Consider the following 21,042-nt stretch of genomic DNA (forward strand, 5'->3'; position numbering starts at 1 on the left):
GCCATCAGAAATACCTTATTTACAGTCATCCAATATTCTAAGAAAAGCCATGGATATACATTCACAGTACACACCTGGAAAGATAAGTATCTCTGAACGGTCCATTCTTTCAGGAACAAAGACTGTTGAGAGTGCAGATTACCCACACTACTATAATCTCTTAAGAAAAATGAACATGCCTTTTGTGAGAGGAATTGAGGACAGACATGACTTTGCTAGAATGGAAAAGAAAGGCAACCCTACTTTTCTTAAATTTCACCCTTATCCCCCTTCATCCTTACCAGACTATCACTTACACTGCCCTTATCCCCCGCCATTTGGGCCAGATTATCCATTATTTCCACTCCGTGATGATGCAACCTTAGGTGATCCCTGTTCAGGGTTCATGAGTCCTGGTGGCGATGCTGAGTTAAAGCCTGGCATTGGCAGAACCATCCCAAGTCTGGTGAGTTTTAGTGACGTGAAACCTCAGCATCGAGTTCCCAGGCCAAGTGCGGGATTTCAAACGACGCTAAAAAGGCAAAAAATTTTATTAGAAGAACTAAAACAAGACAGAAAATGGAATTCCAGGGCAACATCAGATACTTCCATCAGAGCAAGACTTGGAGGTAAATGATATTGGCTTTATAATTTTTAAACATTGAAACCAAGGAGAAAGAGCATGGATATAAGATTCATTATTCAGTAGATAGTTTAATATAAAGTTATAAAGAACCAAATAAGAAAATCTTATTTTTAAATTGAAAATTGCAAGGAAAAAGTAAAAATGATAAGCCTTTCATAAAACTATAAAATAATATTTGGTATTTAAAAGTGGATTCATTAGTATAAGTGACCAACACAAATTACATATCAGGTAATCTATAATAATAAAAAAATAATATGCTAATTAGACCAGACTGTTGAACAACCTTACAGACATCATTCCAGATGACCTTCCGGACGAAGCCGGGGCTGTGAGGGCCAAGACCTTTCCACGAATTTTGTACATCAGGCCTCTTGTTTATGATATAAATACTAGAGGCCCAGTGCACAGATTCGTGCACCAGTGGGGTCCCTCAAGCCTTGCCTGCAGGGATTGAGCTGAAACCAGCTCTCTGACATCCCCTGAGGGGTTCCAGATTGTGAGAGGGTGCAGGGCAAGCTGAAGAACCCCACCAGTGCACGATTGGGGCTGGGGAGAGATTCTGGGAGGGGTCCAGGGCATCTCCAGCCTATTTTGCCCAGTCAGACCCCAGCAGCAAGCTAACCTACTGGTCAGAGCATCTGCCCCCTTGTGGTTAGTGTGCATCATAGCGACTGGTTGAATAGTCAGACGCTTAGCATATTGGCTTTTATCATATAGGATAAATAACCTAATTGTACCATGAGGCAAATTATATTTGACTTTGATAATTGAGCATGCCTCATTATCTTTCTGGAAAAAGTAAATCTGATGGTTATGTAAGAGTTAGGTTACAGGGACTGAAATGGAATGGGAAAGCAGTTGAAGTTAAATTTGGCATCTGATAAGAATAGGAGCTGAGAAGCAACCCCTTCAGAAACAGCTTCACACAGCTCTGGGGACACAATTGGTGAACCTACTGACAGCCATGCCTTATGTAGGTGCTCACAGGGAGTGAATGTCACCAGCCTGGCCAGCAGTGCTGACAGCTTCAAAGGAAAGCCCCAGGAAATAGTCCTGTGTGGAAGCGTGTCTGGTAGACAGGAAGTGCAAAGAGACTAACATTTTCGAGCATGTGGAAAGAAAATGGCCAAGCGTGGCATCAAGAGATGCTCAGCTTCCTCTAGCATTGGGGTGTCGAACTCAATCAGAGAAGGGGCCAAAATCTAAAATCCAGCCTAAATCGCGGGCCGAATGGTTTACTGAACAGTCATAAACTGACAATGTCATAAACTGACAGCGGAGTGCAGTGATGACAGCGTGGTGCGGGCCAGCCTCCCACTGCTTCTCCTCTCTACCCAGCCTGGACCAGAGGCCTAAGCAGGCAGTGGGGAGGGACAGAGGCAGCAGCATATGATGGAGCAGTGGGGAGGCATGGTTCCTGACACTGCATGGAGAGAAGCCATAAGTAATGAGACCAGAAAAGGGGTAAGAAAAAAGGGAATAGAAATAAAGCCACAATATCACACTGCCGAGCCATACCCTCCAGGTCCCCGATTTTGAACCAAAAAGAGCAATTTGGGAATGTATACTAATAGCACAGGATAAGAGTTATTCTTTTAATATTACTCCAGTTGTTGACTTACCAGGGGGCTTAGGGAAATGCCTGAGATTGGGATTTTCATATTAAGAGTGCAAATAAGGTTCAACTACCAGTTTTTAAGGAATAATTATTTTACGATCCATTGGGAATACTACTTAGGGAAGAACAGTATTACTAAGAATCAAATACTATCTAAGGTGCAGAATTATCTTAAGTAAGACCATTGGTGAGTTCAGGCCCATCAGACAGTGTGTTGCACTGATTCTGAAGGAGCAACTACCCTGGCCTGTCAGCAAGGCCTGGAGCGCAAGCTTTCGCTAACGTTTCCATGTGTAATAGTTTTCGTTGTCGAGGCGTCTTCCTTAGTGGTCCCATGGAGGGCACGTGTGCCGCTTCTCTTGAAAGCCGAAGCCCCAGCCTCAGGATGGGCTGTTTCTGTAAGTTTTTCTAAGAACTCTTTTCCCACCAATGACAAGTTTAAGAAATAGTTTATTAAAGCTAATTTCTGACTAAAATAGGGTTAACAGGTTGTACAAGCATCTCAGAACCAAGCACAAAGTTCACCTAGCCTCCATATTGTGCTACCGGCAGCAGTGCAACAGAATTCAGAAGCGAGGCTCGGGTCAGACAGTCTGGGCTCACTGCCAGGCACAGAGCTTACCTTCACTATGACCTTGCGCAGGTTACTAATCTCTTTATGCCCATGTTTCCTTATTTGTAAGATAAGTTCACATGCTAGAAAAAATACTTCATCAGATTATAGTGAGTGTCATTTAGTGTAATTCATGTAAACATGTCTGACATTAAGGAAGGAACCAATAAATGTTAAATATTATAAAATTAAGCAAAGTCTATAGAGTTTTCAGTCACTTTACACTTAAATTGGCAATAATACTCCTTTTCTTATAAAGTGTAAGAAATAATAAGTTAATATGCTAAATACTTAACATAATTTTTGAAATGTGGTAAAGCATTCAGTTAATAGCATTAATTATTATTAGCTATTAACATTTTCAAAGAATAATACAAGGAGTTCAGGGATTGGTTTCATTATAATTTGTCCTAGGCTTTCAATGACTTTGTAGATCCTGGAAATAGTCATTATTTATAAATAAGTACTCTCAGTTTTTAGCAAACCTAAATACATGTGATTCCTAATGCATTCTGATAAGGACATCTTCTCAGAATTAATTGTATCACAGCCCAGTATGCTTTCCAGTGGGTTTTCATAAATACCAAAGCCAAATCATAAAAGATTAGATGGCTGACTTCTTGCCCAATTCCAACCTTGTCTAGACATTTAACTGATGCAGTAGTTCCTTTTTGTTCAGAGTTGGCTTTCTTTCTTATGCACCAGTCAGGTATTCCAAACTTATACTAAGCATATTCAAACCTTTATTGGTTGGTCTCTTTGTTCTCATTGCAACAGATGACATGTCACCCTTGTCACAGACAAAAAAGAGGTTGTCTATTGCAACCTCTGTGATTTTCCTACCTTCGGCATCCTAATATCTATACCTATATCTATATCTCTCTAAAGCTAGCAACCAGAGTGCACTACCATAAGACCTGCACTATGATGCCCTTCGCAGCTATCAGCCATTTCTAAATGCATATAGTTAATTGGTGTTAAGTACAGCATTGTGTAACCATTATCACAATACATCTCCATGACTTTTTGTAAAACTGAAACTCTTACCCATTAAACCCTAGTTCTCCCCTCCTCCTGACCCTGGAACCCAGAATTTTGCTTTCTGTCTCAATGAATTTGACTCCTCTGAATACATCATATATGTAGAATCATAGAGTATTTGTCTTTCTGTGACTGGCATATTTCACTTAGCATAATGTCATCATGGACAACAATGTCCATGTATTAGCATGTGTCAGAATTTTCTTCCCTTTTAAAGCTGAGTACTTTTCCATTTTAGGCATATACTACTTTTTGTATCTATTCATCCATCAATGGACACTTGGGTTGCTTCACCTTTGGGCTATTGCAAACAATGCTACTGTGAACACACATGTACAAATATTTCTTCAAGAACCTGCTTTCATTTTAAATAAGCACCCAGGAGTGGAATTGTTCAATCCCATGGCTTATTTGTTTTTTGTTTTGTTTTTGTTTTTCAGGAACTACCACCCTGTTTATCATAGCAGCTGCCACATTTACAATCCCACCAATAGTGCAGAATTCCAATTTCTTGCATTCAAGGCATAAAACCCACTTGGTCATGGTGTGTAATCCTCTTGGTGTGCCCTTAAATTCTCTTCGTAGTATTTTGTAGAGGATTTTGCATCAGTGTTTAGTAGGGGATAAGGTCTGGCTTTTGCATCCCTGTAATGTCGGCTTCATAGAATAAGTTTGGAAGTGTTCCCTCCTCATTCATTTTTCTTAGAAGAGCTTGGGGAGGACTAGTATTAATTCTTCTTCAAACATTTTGCAGAATTCACCAGTGACACCGTCTGGTCCTGATCTTTTCTTTGTGGGTAGGTATTTAATTACTGAGTCAGATTCCTTAGAAGTTACAGGTCTGCTCATATTTTCTGATTTTTCATGATTCGGTCTGGGTAGGTTGTGTGGTCCTAGTAATTTGTCGGTGTACAGTAATTCCATATAGTTATTTTGTTCATAGTAATCCTATACAATAAAAGCCTAATATGCAAATTGTCCCCTTGACCAGGAGTTCAACTGCTCACTGTGATGTGTGCTGACCACCAGGGGTGGTGTGGAACATGGCAGGTGTTGGCGATGCACTGTGACCCCTCGCCAGCTACCTGGGGGCTGGGGTGATGGGGATGGAGGTGAGATGAGAATGTGGGGTATCCGCCGAGCTCACTCTCACTCCCCTTGCTACCCTCTCCCAGGATGCCAGGCCTTGTGCTCCAGAGAAGCCCCATGCTCAGGTGCTGTGCACCCGCAGGGAGCCCGCCCCGCACCGCACAGCCTCCTCCGGGTGAGCTGGGCCACAGCCGCTGGACCATAGGTGCTGGTTGGGCTCCCCGTGGGTTTGCACAGGAGCCAGTCTGCGAGGCTGGCCGGGAGAGAGTGCACTGCCCGCCTGGCTTTTGTGCGGCGCCGCTGGGCAGCCTCGGCCTGCAGCATTCAGCCACACTCACCACATCTCTGAGTGGGGACTCAGGCCCTGTGACTCAAGTGGAGGGGTGCATGGAGGCCGGGAGACCTGCCCTTCCATGCCAGACACTCGTGCTTCGATCGCCAGCCAGGCATAGGGACCCTGCCCCTGCACAAGTTTCATGCACCAGGCCTCTAGTTTCTTATAATTATTTTTATTTCTGTAAAATCAGTTGTAATGTTTCCTTATTTGTGATTTTACTTGAGTCTTTTTTCTCTCTTATCAAGCTAGCTAATTGTCAATTTTTTATCTTTTCAAAGAACCAACTTTTGCTTTCATTAATTTTCTCTATTTTGTATCTATGCTCTAATCTTCATTATTTCCTTCCTTCTGCTTGCTTTGGGTTTAGTTTGTTGTTTTCTTAGCTCCATAAGGTGTAAATGAAGGTTGTTGGTTTGAGAGCTCTCTTCTATAATATCAGGGTTTATACCTATGAATTTCTCTGTCAACGCTACTTTTGCTAAGTCCCATGACTTTTGTTAGGTTGTGTATTTTCATTTGTCTCAATTTCTAATTTCCCAATAATGAGGAATAATTACCAAGCAATTCTACACTATTATAACAATCCTAACATGTAAATTTCAGAGCTATTCTGTTCTCACTGATGAGAAAAATTGTTAGATAATCCACTGAAAAGTTGATTCACATCACCCATTTGAGCGTCCTCACAGGAGTAGTTCTGGTGGAAGAAGAGGTGTTTGCTGCAGGTCACGGGAAAGCCTGTCGTGTTTGCTTTCAGGCTGGACCAGCGCGGTGAGAGTCACTCCTTCGCAGCCGCGGCATGAACGGAGCTCAGTCACGCACAAGTACATGTTCGACAAGGAAGTAGCCTGTAAAGTAAGGTTTCTTACCGGGAGTGCAGTACAGTGTTCCTAACTCATTTAATTCATTGTCTGTGTTGTTTGTAATTCGAGCCTAAATAGCTACCACTTGTAAAATACACTTACGTGCCAGGCACTGTGCAGACGTTCACAATCGCTGTGCGTCTGGCATTATCTGTGCCATTTCTACAGCCATACTTTAGGGGAGGACTGGGTTCTCGAGGCTGATAGTGCCCAATCCAGACCCCCGTTGCTGGCAAGTGCACCTCCTCCAGTAGCAAGGAGTGATGGACGCCCATGGCTGACAGCCACCAGCTCGGAGGACATGATTCTCAGGCTGAAGAAGCATAACAAGTCTGAGAACAGAAGAACAGAGCTCTAGCCTCTCCTAAACAAGTTATCTTAAAACTGTAGAAAAACCAATTCAGATATCCCAACTGAGTGCAGTCCACAGTCAGTGAACAATACAGTCCAAAATCAATGAGACGTATTGTTGTTAAACAATCACATCCATTAATTTAGACCTCTAAACCTGCCTAGCACATTATTCAAACATGAAGATGAGTTAAAAAATAGGGCTAGAGGAAGTTGGCATCCTTGGAGGAATTACTGAACATTGGACTTTAGTGAAGAGAACAGAACCCAGACCCAGGTGGGCAAACCAAGGAGGACCCAGGAATAAGAGCAGGCAGCGGCGGTACACGTGGTGGTGAGTCTGAGTAACGGGAACCACCACAGATGGTAACAGCAATGGTTACAACAACAGTTAATTAATTTTGACAAAATAAGGGTGATAGGAAGAGGGTGATATTTCAGAACTAATGTGCTTGCATTGTTAGACAAGACTGAGAAGACTTGTAAATGTTGTAATTTTATGGAATTAAACACTATTTGCCAACATTAAAAATTCAAGAGCTTCCTCATAAAAATCTGACTTTGTGTTAACTTTAATATCCATCTTTGTAAGTTTTAACTTAATCATTAGGAGAATATATACAAAGTGTGGATTTTCCAGGTCATAGAGGAAAGCTGGGAGGCGTGTGCTTGTTGACCCTAAAGGTGCTGTCAGATAAGAAAAGTGGAGAAAGGGGAAGGGAGCTGGTGGCTGACACTTCCATCCCCATTGCGTCTGGTCTGTTTTCTATCCATGTCTTCTAGGAGGACGGAGAGCCACCTTCACAACCAAGCAAGAAGTGTGATGCAAAGGACATGTTTTATAAGTCCTCAACACAAAAGTAAGAACTTTTTCAAATAGAATTTTGATTAAAAACTTTATTTTATACTTAATAATATAGCCCCTTTGTGTCTACATTATCCTGAATCCTATGAGAAATTCAGAAAACATTAGACCCAGATATTTAGTTACTTGTGTTATTGTTAACATAAACAGGTCAAGGGGGAATCTAAAAACCCTGTTTACTAAAAAAGGAAAACCAAAACAGAACGGAAATACTGAGAGAGAGAGAGCGAGCGAGGGAGAGAGAAGGTGAGTGCAGCATCATAGAAAGCAGCAGCAGGGAAAGCTTGATGCAGAATTCATTTACTCATTTAAAAAATGCATGGTGGACCTACTATGTGTCTATTCCCCAAACTGTGAGATTCCTCAGTGACTAAAGCAAACCTCTCCCATCTCAAAGAGCTGATTCTACAAAGAGGTGGGCAATAAGCAACAAGCACGATAAGTAAATAGCTCCCATCATAGAGAGAAGTCTCCGGAAAGATGAAAGGAGGTGCTGTCACCGGCACACAAACAGCAGGGGCTCCGGCAGGGTGCTGAGGCTGCAGGCGGCAGCTGGCCCTGGCTGTGTGGAGGGTAGAGCCAGCACTGCCCAGAGAGGAGATGGTGGGTCTGAAGGAAGAGGAGTCAGGGATGAGCCCTTGGTCTGAGCTGAGCAATTGGGCATAGTGAACACACCATCACTTCACACGTGAACACAGATGCAGCAGGTGTGGCGGGAAGCCTCCTGTGTCCGGTTGGACATGCCAAACAGAGATGCTCATTGGACATCCACGTGGCTGTCAGTTAGGCAACGGCGCACTGATTGGGGGTCTGGGAGAGGCCTGGCTGGGAAATATCTCTGAGACATGGTGTGCAGATGGGTACGTAAGGCACATGCCTGGGTGAGGGCCCACGGGGGCGTGCCCTGAGACAGGTGGAGAGCTGGAGCCCAGCCTCTGCATCATGGCTGCTTTCCACAAACTGCTTGGCATGTGTAAGTGTGTGTGAGGTCCGCTGCACAGGGGGAACAGACGGCCACAGGTGGGGCACCTGGACGCCTCCCATTTCTGCTGGCACCCTCTGTGCAGAGTCCAGGCACGCCCTGGTTCCGTGCTCACGTTCTCAGCCCGGGTCCGGTGTCAGCCACGGCTGTGTCCTCAGCCTCCCGGGTCGCTCAGGCTGGCAGCTCAGGACCCACACGATCTCAGCAGAATTCAGCTCCTCGCAGCCGAGGGACCGCAGGGTTGTCTCAGGACACGGTGGTGTGTCTGCGGCGGTTTTGTCTCTTGTTAGGACTCACCAGTTTGGATCAGACCCATTTAGAATCATCTCCCTTTGGGTGAACTCAAACTCAACTGATTAGGGACCCCAATTACATGTGCACAATCCCTTTTGCCATATGCAGCTGCCACCACACCCACTTGCTCCGCCCACACCTGAGGGTGATTATCCTTGGCATATATAGTGGGGGCAGGAATTTGGGGGCACCTTAGAATTCTGCCTAGACAACGTATGATATTGTGGTGCACTATACCAATGGAACACGTGTTTTTCATAAAATGCGATCATTCAATTCTCTCATAGAGCTTATGAAAGCGTTCCTTGGGACGACATGCTGGCACCGAAACTCGATCCAGAGGAGACAACAGTGGAAAGGGCTGCTGACGTGGTCTCACAGTGCTTCACACAGAAAAGATACGAGCGGGCCCCAGCGTTAACTCAGGTCAGGGGCCAGCGGGTGCAGTGTCTCACTGACTGCTGAGGGAACTCCCAGACTGCGCGACAGTAACACTCACTTTATTGCTAAGCATTATGGGAAGGACAAATAAATCTATACACATATGGGTTGAAAGTGCCATAATCATAGAAGTTATCAATAAGCTCAAGTACTTTAATGTCATCTGTGTTACATTTTAGATGTTTTGTTTTAGACTGCCCCTTTCTCAGAAGTCATTTGCATGGACAGTGTTCATTTTAGAAATGGGAAATGTGGCGAGGACACAGAAGTGACCACTGTGCCTCAGAGGACCTGCTGAGGGGGCACTTACCGGGAACAGGGCGAAGGCAGCATGGGTGTCCTGAGCCCGGGACACAGAGCCCGCCTCGGTGTCCATGGAGACGGCCCATCTTTTCAGTGCTCAGCTCTGGGTCCATCCCGGGGGTGTGGTGGCCCCGCCACAGCCAGGGAGCCCCTCCGGCAGTGTGGCCCTCTTCCTGGTGCTCCTCCCATGGAGCCAGCACTTTGCACAAAGTGAGTCTGTCCCCCTGACCTGCAGGGGTCTCCCTCACTCTCCCCCAGCCTCCTCAGCCCATATCTCCTGCTCCTCCTCTGGCCTGGCCCTCCTCCAGTCCGGCCCACTTGCGCTCCGTCATCCATCAGTGTAGCCTGTGCTGGCCCTCAGACCTCAGTTCACGCCCTTCCTCAGCCCGTCCACTGCACACGGTGTTCCACCGCCATCATGGCTGGCTCTTCCAGGCCAAATCCCACGGGCCCGCCAGGTTTACCACCTGAAGCCTCCCAGCAGCCCTCTCCCAGGCGCCCTCGCCTGTCCCGCCCTCATTTCTGTGCTCGCCACGGAGGTTTAACGTGTGCACATCAAGTCCATGGGACTGGAGGGGACCAGTGACACTGAAGTCCAGTCCTCGCCATGGACCCTCAGAGGTTCCCAGCCACAGGTTGTGCAGCCCTCGTTGTCTTGTAAAACTCCTTCAGCGTTTACAGAGGAAAAGATAATAAGTGAGGAAAACAGCTTTAATACGGTCTCATCAGGGGATTTCCATATAGAAATTCAATTCAATTAAAGGACAAAAGAAAGTGTCTAACGTATCACTATTTTTTTAAGGATTTCTCAACTACATGAAAGTATTATATCTCGGTCATTTTATTACAGATAACAGTGTTAAATTACACTGCCATCCGAAGTCCTTCCTGCATGGTGCGGGTCTACGCTGAGGGGCGGGGCTGGGTGGGAAGGGGAGACCAGCTGGGCTGCAGAGCGGGCATGGAGGTAGATCCAAGTCAGCCCAGACTCTGGGTGAACACCTCAGCCAGACCTTCCCCAGGGCTTCGCCGGTCCCAGCTGTGAGAAAACAGCTGGGTTGTGGGGCTGAGACCACGAGTGGCTCTGGAGCCCGCCGAGCTGTGAGGGAGCTGGGGATGCTTTCCTGGGGAGCCTGGGCCTGCCTCTGGGGTGGCCCGCCAGTGCCGGCCGCTGGGCTAGCACATGAGGAGCTACAGCAGGTGGAATGGAGCTCATGTACTGTGACTTACAGTGACCTGTTCTCTAAGTGTGTGTCCCCCATTCTGATGGTTTTAGATGGTCGGTGGACTCTGGGACAGATTTCAAACAAGATCTTTCTCGGTGCCAGCGAGACCAATTAATTTGTAAGTTGTATCTTCTACTCTGCTCCCCCCAGGTCTCCCACCATCGCCTGTTTACCAAGAGTTGACGCCTAGCCCCTGGGGAGGCCATCCCAGCAGCCCGCACACTCTATCCCGGGCAGATGCTCAGGCCGCTGCCTCCTGGCGCTGCCTCTTACCCTTGCAGGCGGGACTGCTCAGGCAGCACCACCTAGCTCAGAGCGCCCCAAAAGTCACCGAGCATCCCATGTGGCCACGCCTGTGAGCTCCGGGGTTAGACACCATTTCATCAAACTGTGTCACCATCTTCTTTAGGGTTCTAGTAATGCTAGAAACGATGGCTTATCACACACCCTCCCACACAGGCGATCTTTTAGTCCAGAAGATGGCCCTTCTGCCTTTGAAAGCTCCTTTATTTTGGTTCCCACTACAACCCGCAGTCCCTGTGTGATCACGAGGGAGCCTAGCGGTTCGCGTCGGCGCTAGGTCATGGCGTCAGCACAGACGTGTCCCTGAGCAGGGAGCAGTGTTCGGTGTTTGATCCTTGCTGACAGCTACAGCTTTAAGGGATCCTATTTCACATTGAGGCTTGTAGAGGCCAATTCCCAGAGGGCTCTGAAAACTTTGTTTTTATTTGAGGAAGAAATACTGTAACAAGTGGAGGTTTTGTAAGTTAATGTCAGGAACTCAGCTGCGGTATTTTCTCTTTTCCTAAGTGTGAGTCCCAGTTCTAGAAGCAAGTACATTCCTCACTACACGTAAGTAATGCTCCCTGGCGTTCGGGAATGACTAGCTGCACATCTCCATGGCGGTGCCTCTCTCGCTGGCAGCGTGTGCTCTGCCACAGAATTCTAACGTTTTCCTGGCGCAGCGCCCGCTCAGGGTCAGGACTTTCCAGAGCCGTGCCGCAGATTTCAGTACAGAAAGCGCATTGCTGGTGGCCCGGTTCCCATCTCCCAGGGACCTGCTAGCTCCGCAGCTCCCACCCTGCCTTGCCCAGGCCGCCTCCCCGATCCAAAGGCGGGCCATCCCAGGGCCGCAGACGGGCCGTCAGTTGTGCAGAAACAGCCTCTCTGTGCTCAGAAGCACAGGCAGCCCTCCCCTCTTTCTGGTCCAAGCTTACATTCACAAGAGCCAGGCAACTCCTACCTGAAAAAGAGAAATCTCTCCCTATGTTTTAGGCAAATTGTTCCATCATCATGCCTTTTTTCTTTTTCTTTGTCAGTTTTTTTTTTTTTAATCTCTTTTGGCAAATAACCTGGGGAAGCTAGGACACTGTTCATCTGTTCCTTCCGTGTTTCTCAGAAAGAAACCTCTGCCGTCTTTTCTTTCCATGCTCCCAGCGGCCACGTGCAGTCCACCAACCCCGACGACATTGACAACCCCTACGGGGACATCACATCTCTGGCCCGGCCTCGGAACTCCAAAGTCCTTTACTCAAAGACAAGCCGGTGAGTCCCTGTCGCTGCCCGTACTTGGTCATTCAGGATGGAGTGGGCAGTGGGTTTTATTAATACAAATGAAGGAATACGCTCTGAACGTGGGTTGAGGAGGAACGTGACTTTTCTGAGTGACTGAGTTCAAAGGAGGTTGCGTGTTGCTGAGGCTCCTCTCAGCCCTCGACGTGGGGCTGGGTCCAGAGGAGGGGCCAGCTGGTGATTCCCCCATCTTAGATAATAAAAGCCTAATATGTTAAGTGTCCAGGCTACTGGTTGCCGTTCAGCCAATCAAAGTATAATATGCTAATGATATGCTAAGGCACACAACCACTTGCTATGACATGCACTGACCATCAGGGGGCAAACAGTCAACCAGTCGACCAGTAGCTCTGACGTGCAGATGCTCCGACCAGTAGGTTAGCTTGCTGCTGGGGACTGGCCAATCGGGACTAAGCGAGATGGGTTGGGCACACTCTGGAGCCCTCCCATGGTCCCTCAATGGCTGGCCAACCTCCCAAATCTCTCTCTGGCCCCGGTGGGGTCCCTCAGCCTAGCCTGCACCCTCTTCTAGGACCCCTTGGGGGATGTCGAAGAGCCGGTTTCATCCCAATCCTGCAGGCCAGGCCGAGAGACCCCACTGGTGCACAAATCCGTGCACCTGTACTCTAGTAACCTCTGAAAGGAAATGACTGCTGTTAAACAGAGTCATTCTAAAGTTTTAAGGGAAGGATATGGGACAAAGCAATTAAAAATATTCAGCAGACATAAAAATTTAATAGTGGTTCTCCTTTGAAATACATGTTTGAATCTGAATAGTTTTATGAAGCATTTTTGCTACCAAAGTGGGGACATCCTCTTGGGTCATCTTCAAGGACAGTGAAGAGCATCAGCAGATTTCTCACGTAGGATGTGAGGTTGCTGTTAAAGTGAATGCATTTGGGAGGAGGCCATCCACTCGGTTTTGCTGTTAATTCTGCTTTTTTTTTTTTTTTTTAATTGTTATTACATGTTGTTTCGGTGACAGCTTAGTGGCTAGACAATCGTACACTTCACAGAGGGCCCCCTCGCTGTCCCCATGCCCACCTGGCCAGGGTGTGGGGTCACAGTCTTACAGGCTGTTTCCTGTGCTGAACTTGCCTCCCGTGCCTGGGGTGGGACTTCTTGGTCCCTTCACCCCTCACTCAGCACCCCCTCCCCCCATAAGTCTGTTCTCCATCTGTGAGTCTGTCTCCATTTTGTTTGTTTGCTCATATTGTTCCTAGATTGCACGTGTACCTGAAGTCACAGGTGCTTGCCGTTCTCTGACGGCCTGACTTTACTGAGCACCAGGCTCTCTGGTGCAGCCTGGCTGTCGCCATGGTCAGGTTTCCTTCTGTTTGTGGCCGAGGGGTGCTCCATGCACATAGCAGCAGCCTCTCATCCTTCGCCTCCTGGTGGCATGTGTGCCTCACCGCCTGGCTGTTGTAAACAGCAACAGTGCACACAGGGTGCAAACGTTCTTTCGAATCAGCATTTTGGGTTTTTTTCAGATAAATTCCCAGAAGTGGGATTGCTGGGTCATAAGGCAGGTCCGTTTTTAATTTTTTGAGGAAACTCCACGCTGTCTTCCACGGCGGCTGCACCAGCCTGCAGTCCCACCAGCAGTGCATTTCTTCGCGTCCTCCCAGCATGTGTTTGCTGGTGTGTGAAAGACTGTAGCCCTTCTGACGGCGTGAAGTGATACCTCGTGGTTTTAATGTGCTCTCTCTGACAATTAGTGACACTGAGCATTTATTTTCATACTAGAGGCTGATGCTCAAAATTCGTACACTCGGGGGGGTGGGGATGTCCCTCAGCCTGGCCTGACCCCTCTCACAGCCTGGAAGCCCCCTGATGGATCCCCCCACAGAGGAGGCCTGCCCACCCGCTGCAGCCTGCCGGTGTGCGGCCTGGGCCTCCCTCTGCCGGGCGATCGTGGGCCGATGGTGGGGCCCCCACCAATCACACCGCACCCACTTTGGCTGGGCTGGCACCAGGGGTGTCATATCGTGATCATCCAGACGGAGGTTCCGCTGCTCGGCCGTTTGGCCGATTTGCACATTACGCTTTATTATTGTAGACGTCTGTCAGCATCTGTGTGTCCTCTTTGGAGAGGTGTCTGTTCGTCCTCTGCCCACTTTTCAGTTGGGTGGTGTGGTGTGTGTTTTTGGCGTGGAGTTCTTTATACAGTTAGGCTCCTAAGCCTTGTCAGATGGCTCGTCGGGGAATATGTTCTCCCACGCAGTAGGTGTCTCTCTGGGTGCTGATGCTTTCCCTGTGTGCAAAGCCTGTGTGACTCGATGTTTGTTTGCTCTTTCCCTTGCCCTGGAGATTAATGAGGGGATCAGGCAAGAGCGCCCAAGCTATTAACTGTAGTTACCCAGTTCGGTCACTAGAGGGCCTGCGAGGTTGCAGAGTTTCTTCCTTCATTTAGGTTTCAATTTTGAACATATTCTTCACCTTTTTAAACATTTATCTTCACTGTTGTCTTATGGATGGCCCTCATTTCACAAAGAAGTGCTTTCCGACGTTGTTATGAAATACATACAGATACAAACGTGGTGTTCTGGTTCCACACGGAGTAGAGTAATCAGTGAGTGCTGTGCCCTCCTCGCTGGGGGAATAGTGTCTCAGGAATACTTCCACCCACTGCATGCCCGCCCGCCTGCCCGCCTGCCTGCCCGTCCGCCTGCCCTTCCCCACAGGCGTCCCCACCACAGACTGCCTGCTGAGCTTGCTCTGCGTGGGAACGTGCACATACGTGTGGGTCTCGAACCCGGTCTGCTGGTTCTGTAAGACACACCGAGCTGACGGCAGTGCCGTGCGGTGCCCCTTCGTGAAGCCAAACCCGCGCAGGTCAGCATGGAGCTGAGTGCAGGCTCCATCCTGCCAAAGAGGGCATGGCCCTTCCTCCCAGTCTCATCTAGGCTTTCTGAGGGGCGCAATGTGAGGGGCGCTGGATGAGGGGGTGTGAGGGGCGCCGTGTGAGGGGGTGTGAGGGGGTGTGAGGGGCGCTGGGTGAGGGGGTGTGAGGGGCGCTGTGTGAGGGGGTGTGAGGGGCGCGGTGTGAGGGGCGCGGTGTGAGGGGGTGTGAGGGGCGCTGTGTGAGGGGGTGTGAGGGGGTGTGAGGGGGTGTGAGGGGCGCAGTGTGAGGGGGTGTGAAGGGCGCTGTGTGAGGGGGTGTGAGGGGGTGTGAGGGGGTGTGAGAGGCGCGGTGTGAGGGGGTGTGAGGGGCGCTGTGTGAGGGGGTGTGAGGGGCGCGGTGTGAGGGGGTGTGAGGGGCGCTGTGTGAGGGGCGCGGTGTGAGGGGGTGTGAGGGGGTGTGAGGGGCGCGGTGTGAGGGGGTGTGAGGGGCGCGGTGTGAGGGGCGCGGTGTGAGGGGGTGTGAGGGGACAGCCCGTTCATGCTGATGCCCCGCAGGGCTGGCAGTGCGCTCAGGCCGCCAGCACGGGCGCTGCTGCTGGAGGAGCAGCCGGAGAGGCCGAGGCGGGAGAGAGGCCGAGCGGAGCTGGCGCTGCGGGCGGAGGGCTCAGGAGCAGCAGGGCCGTTGCACAGGGAGGGGCTGCTGTGGGTTTGCTTAGGAGCGGCCCTCAGCCCGCAGCCTCTCTCAGGCTGTGGCATCTGGAGATCCCTGAGACACTAGTGCGGGGTTCAGTTCGTCTGGGAAAAGTGTCCGTGTGCAGATTACACCGCATGGCACACACGTGTGACGTACCAGGAAGGGGGCACAGGAGCCACTCGGGTCCGGAATAGAGAATTCACTTACATCACTTCTATCGGGAAGAAGTGATTCCGTTCTCGAGCAGCCTTCTGGGAGGGACTAAGTGGAGACACGAGGTTCCCTGTGGTGGAAACTGGACCTGAGGTCAGACTCTCAGCCCTGGGAGCCCCCGCACCTCCCACTCAGCAGCTGCCGGACCTCACCGACCGACCGCGCCAGAGACTGCGTGCTGGTGCCGCGGCTGCACCACAAACCAGTTTCATCTCTCTCCCCCTCTTCACCTCCTGCAGCTCTGCCAACATCCCAGGGTACATGGGGAAGGGCCATTTCACAGCCAGCCACCCGGCAAACTCCCACGTGCCCGCCGCCATCCCCTCGATGGACTCCGAGGTGTGCCGGTGAGTACGGCCCCCTTCAGTGTGCAGGACCCGGCCATTACAGAGCAATTGGCTCAGACAGGCGACGCCCTGGTGTGAAGAACGGGGTGCCGGCCCCCGGGCACGGAGCGTGTCCCCACTGCTGTGCTTGGAGCACCTGGAGCTCCCACTGCACCCGCCGTCCGCGCCGCCAGGCCGCACAGCGCAGGGCGCGCTGCAGGGGGCTCCGCCTCCGTGTGGGCAGTGCGCTGTGGGAAGTCCCATATTTTTAAACATTCTGCACACTGAGAACACCAGGTGGGAGGTTAGAGCCACCTACCCTGTTGTTTACGCTGTGGGGGGAGCAGCCACGGCCGCCCGGGAAACCCACCTCTGAGAGCGGGTGCCGCCCGGCTCCCACACCACATGACCGGCTGTGGAAACGCAGGGCGCTCCTCACGGGGCAGCTGCGGCCCGGTGCTGGGAGAGTCTGCCCACGGACGGCAGGTCTCCGGGAAGGGGCCTCTCCTGTAGGCGGCTCAGTGCCTCCATCAGACGCTCACAGAGCGGCCCCTCTGGGCGGCACATTCCGGGCACTGAACCAGGGGCTGAGCAGAGACAGTCCTGCCTCCCAGAGCTGCCAGCTGCTGGGGAAGTCAGACGGCAGGGGGCAGTGCCTGGAGCATTCAGGCGGTGCTGGAGCCGGCGGTGCGTGGAGTGGGGAGAGTGGGATGTAGCCGAGACCTGGAGGGACTGGTGAATTAGCAGGCCCTTCAGGCCGAGTCCGAGCGCCTGCCGGGGACTGCGGGTCAGCCATGTGGGTGTGGCCTGGAGTTCACAGGAATCAGACCGGTTTGCAAGGACCTCAGAGCCCACAGGGGCAAGAACTAGCGGTACCTCCCTGTGCTGGGAGAGAGGTGTGGTCACTAGGGGGCCACAGGAGGCCTCCAGGACGTGACTCCCACAGGGACCCTCGGGCTGGCCGTGGTCTCACAGGAGCAGGGCCGGACTGCCCATGGGCAGGCATCATGGCCCCGGGGAGCCCACCGCTGGGCCCTCGTGGCCAAACCCTGGGTCTCCAGAGGGCACTGGGAGCCCTGCAGCCCGGTGCCACTGTGCATGGGCACCCGTGTCACTGTCCCCGCCGTGAGCGGCCTCGGCCGAGGGCATGGCTGCTGAGGAGGGTGCAGTGGGTGAAGGGAGTCAGCAGGACACACAGGATGGACGCCAGGCCCAGAGGTGCCCCCTCTGAGTCCCTCCTCCCTCAGCCCCCACAGAGCCTGGGAAGCCTGGGGCTGTTCCGCTGCCTCTGGAGAGCCTGCCCACCTTTTAGCCGGGTTTTCTGTATTCTTGGCACCTACTATAATTCTGGACACAGATTCTCAATCAATGCAACTGATTGCACCCCGGCCAGTGTGGCCCAGTGGTTGAGCATCGACCTGTGAACTAGCAGGTCACAGTTCGATTCCCAGTCAGGGCACATGCTGAGTTTCAGGCTCAATCCCCAGTGTAGGGCCTGCAGGATTCCCTCTCATCATTGATGTTTCTGTCTCTCTTCTCCCTTCCTCTCTAGAATCAATAGAAATATATTAGAAAAACAAAACTGATTGCAACATAACGCATGTAATGTGATAAATGAAACAGTGCACACAATGACTAATAACTCCCCGTTTCTCTCTGACATTCTCTCTGGTATGTGGGCACCTTCACTTGAGGGAGACGAGGGTGTGTCTTTTGTGCTTGTTTGATGTGTTCGTTTCTTTCTCATCCGTCAGTGTCTTGAGGAAAGACATGGCTGTCACCGTCTTCCGTCATCAGGCACCGCTGTCTAAGATGGTCACAACGGTGAAGCCCTGCAACCCCTTCAATAACAGGAGGCAAACTGTAGGCTACTGAAGAGCTGCCGTCCAGCGAGCGAGCGAGCGAGCGAGACTCTACCCCTCAGCCGTGGGAGGGCTGTGCTGGGCCTGGCTGGGCCCGTGGAATAAAAGACTGCGTGCCCTCCGAAGGCGACTGAGGTCCCATGCCCTTCTCTGACCAGGCAGAGGGTCGGGGCAGCGCCTGGGGCACGTGCTGGCCCAGCCCGGCACAGCCGAGGGTTCCGGAGGCCGTGGGCGGCCAGGCTCTGAGAGAAGAGTCCTTGTTGCGAGGGGCTGCCCAGCCTCCCGGGCCCTTCCTGACCAGGAGAAAGTGGGCTGTAGACAGCAGAGGTCATGGGAGGTCATGAAGGCAGAGTGTCCAGACCAGAAGCCACCTGTTGTCACTATTGACCGAGAGAGAAACGGTGCTCCTGCCACCGGGGTGCCGCATGCTGGGACAGGCCTTGAGGGAGGATGGGCCTCCCTGGCCAGACCCTCAGGCTCCAGGGACCAGCACCCCAGGCCCCATGGAAGCCACGGCAGAAATGACCACACACATCCACTGTGGCATCAGCCAGTGTCCTGGCTGAGACTTGATCCAGCAGCACCTACGCCTGCCTCCTGCCCTCGGCCCTCTCCCCTGCAGGCTCCCCACTCATGGCTCCTCTCCGTGGGTGAGCGTCCAGGGATGACACACAATCAGGCGTGTCAGGGTTCGGCACCTGGGAGAGACAGACGCACCCTAGCAGCGAAGAGTTTACAATGTCTCTTCGACAACGTGGCGCAGGGCAGTAACACGCCAGCTGCTGCCCGTGACGATGGGGGACATGAGCAGATGGATCCTTTAACCCCCTCATATGGGATCAATTGTTTGGAAATAGGCGGAAAGGCAGGTGCTGGTCTCACCGGGACGCGAAGTGCTGCGCAGCGGCTCTAAGTGCAGCGTTTGCTCAGGTTCCCTGGAGACTCGGGACTGGTTGGCGGTGGCAGTGGAAGGAACATCTTCCAAAGAAGCGAGAAATCGAGAAGAAAAAACGCATTGCTAACAAAAACACACCGCCCAAGCTTTAGGACAGCTGTGGGGGAAGTAGGTCAGACAAAAGGTTTACATGTTTATTATAAAACGGTCCATGATTGAAACACCGCCCCAACAGGAACAAGGCAACAGGTACCCACAACCACACAAGTAACACGACGGCGACCGCCGGCTGCCCCTCAGGAGCCTTGGAGCCAAGCCTACCCCACAGACGCCACTCCTGCGCCAGGCACTGTGCCCCTGGCTCTGCCAGGAGCGCGTCAGACTTTGCAACTTGACATTCAGGGTTTCGCCAGCGAGCAGCCACCGGGAGCACGTGTTTGCACAAAGACGCGGAGGCGCCAGAGGAACGAGCGAACGCTCATCAGGAGGAAGTGACCCTGCTGCCCGCGGGCACGGAGCGCAGTGCCTGTGTCAGGAGGCTCCAGGTGGGAGGTGCGCGCCCCAGAGGCTGCGGGCTCCGGGCCTGCGCACCCGAGGCTGTGCGCGGCTGCTGCTGGGGCCCTTGTCTGTCTGCTGGCGCCTGGCTTTGAGTGGGCGCACGGCTGCTGTCCTCACAGCGCCCCCTGCCTGCCCCCGACAGACGCTGCCCGCTGCAGGCACCTGCCGCCGCTGCTCCTGTTCCCGGCCCCGGAAGGGGCTGTCGGGGGGCTCCGCTTGTCACCTGCACACGAAGCAGCCTGACTTCGTGGCACTCGCACTCTGGACAGGGAGCCCGGGGTGTGGAGCGGTCTGTGCGGAGGGGCAGGCAGAAGGGGGCGGGTCCCGGGCTGGTGGAGAACTCAGCCTGGACAATCTGGGAGGGTCTGTGAGGAGGGAGCCCCAAGGCTGAGCCTGGGCCCCCACAGAACCCTGGGCCCCCACAGAGCGGAGAGCCGCAGGCCAGGTGTCCGTCGCCGGAGGAGCACGCGCTGGCAGAGCAGACTAGCGGAGACAGTGGGGGCTGGGTTGGGGGTAGCCAGGGCTGTGGCCCGCTGAGCGACCTGGGGGCTCACTTCTGCAGATGGGGGTGGTGTTCCCAAACCCCGCTCGGCACGCGGGGTGAGCGCCCCTGAGTCAGGGCCAGGCCGCCCTCTGTACCGGGCCACCTGAGCGGACAACGCAGCACGTCTCCCCCGGTCCTCGCAGTCGCAGCTGTGAGCAGCCGCCCTGAGTGCTCGCCGCATGTCAGGAGGCCCCGTGAGGGCAGGCCCAGCTCCAGCACAGGCCCACACCGAGCTCTCCGGGCACAGCGTCTCCCACGTGGGGCCCAGCCCGGCGTCAGGAACCCTGGCCCCGGCCCCTCTGCTCCCCAGGCCCAGGGTCAGGCTGCGTGTGCACCTCCAACGACCTCCACAGGCAGGGCCGGCAGGTGAGCGGGGCGGGTCACGTCTGCAAAGGGCAGGCTCTGAGGGGCGTGGCCCCCGGACCAGGAGACCGATGCGGGCGCCCTCTGCCAGGTGGTCAGATGCGCCAGCTGTGTCGTTGCCCTGGCGACCTGAGAGTGGAGCAGCAGACATGGGTCCGAACCGTCTGCGAGACTGGGATCTCTTAGACCTGCCCCCACCGCCTCTTCCAATCGCTGCTGACCGCGGGGCAGACTGAGGCCCAGGTTCCGGGCTTCACGGTTTGCCGTTTACAGGGCGTGTCAGCTGCTCTCTGGGAAAGGTCACGGAATGTTAATGCGTGTTAGAGTGGGGGCAGAGCCTCAGCGGGGCAGTGTGCGAGGGGCGGGTGTGTGTGTGTGTGTGTGTGTGTGTGTGTGTAGGCGGGGGCCTACGGGATTTACCAGCCGCAGTCCCGGCCCCGAGCTGGCCTAGTCCTGGAGCAGTGGCCTGCACACGGGCCCCTGAGAACCAGGGACAGGCCAGCGATGTCCCAGGCAGGCG

General features: G+C 52.5%; 1 protein-coding gene across 1 annotated transcript; it reads left to right on the forward strand.

The window, feature by feature from the left end:
- Positions 1-49: 49 nt before the first annotated feature.
- Positions 50-18,175, forward strand: SPMIP7 (sperm microtubule inner protein 7; the record flags this gene model as incomplete). Its single annotated transcript, XM_084897297.1, has 9 exons — positions 50-608; positions 6,084-6,181; positions 7,324-7,400; positions 8,969-9,107; positions 10,702-10,769; positions 11,462-11,503; positions 12,089-12,196; positions 16,214-16,321; positions 18,055-18,175. 9 exons carry the CDS (start codon positions 50-52, stop codon positions 18,173-18,175), a joined length of 1,320 nt encoding a protein of 439 aa, XP_084753423.1.
- Between the last annotated feature and the right edge of the window lie 2,867 nt (positions 18,176-21,042).

This window comes from Pipistrellus hanaki, assembly GCF_964339955.1.
Source record: "Pipistrellus hanaki genome assembly, chromosome: 10".
In the NCBI taxonomy this organism is placed as follows: Eukaryota; Metazoa; Chordata; class Mammalia; order Chiroptera; family Vespertilionidae; genus Pipistrellus; species Pipistrellus hanaki.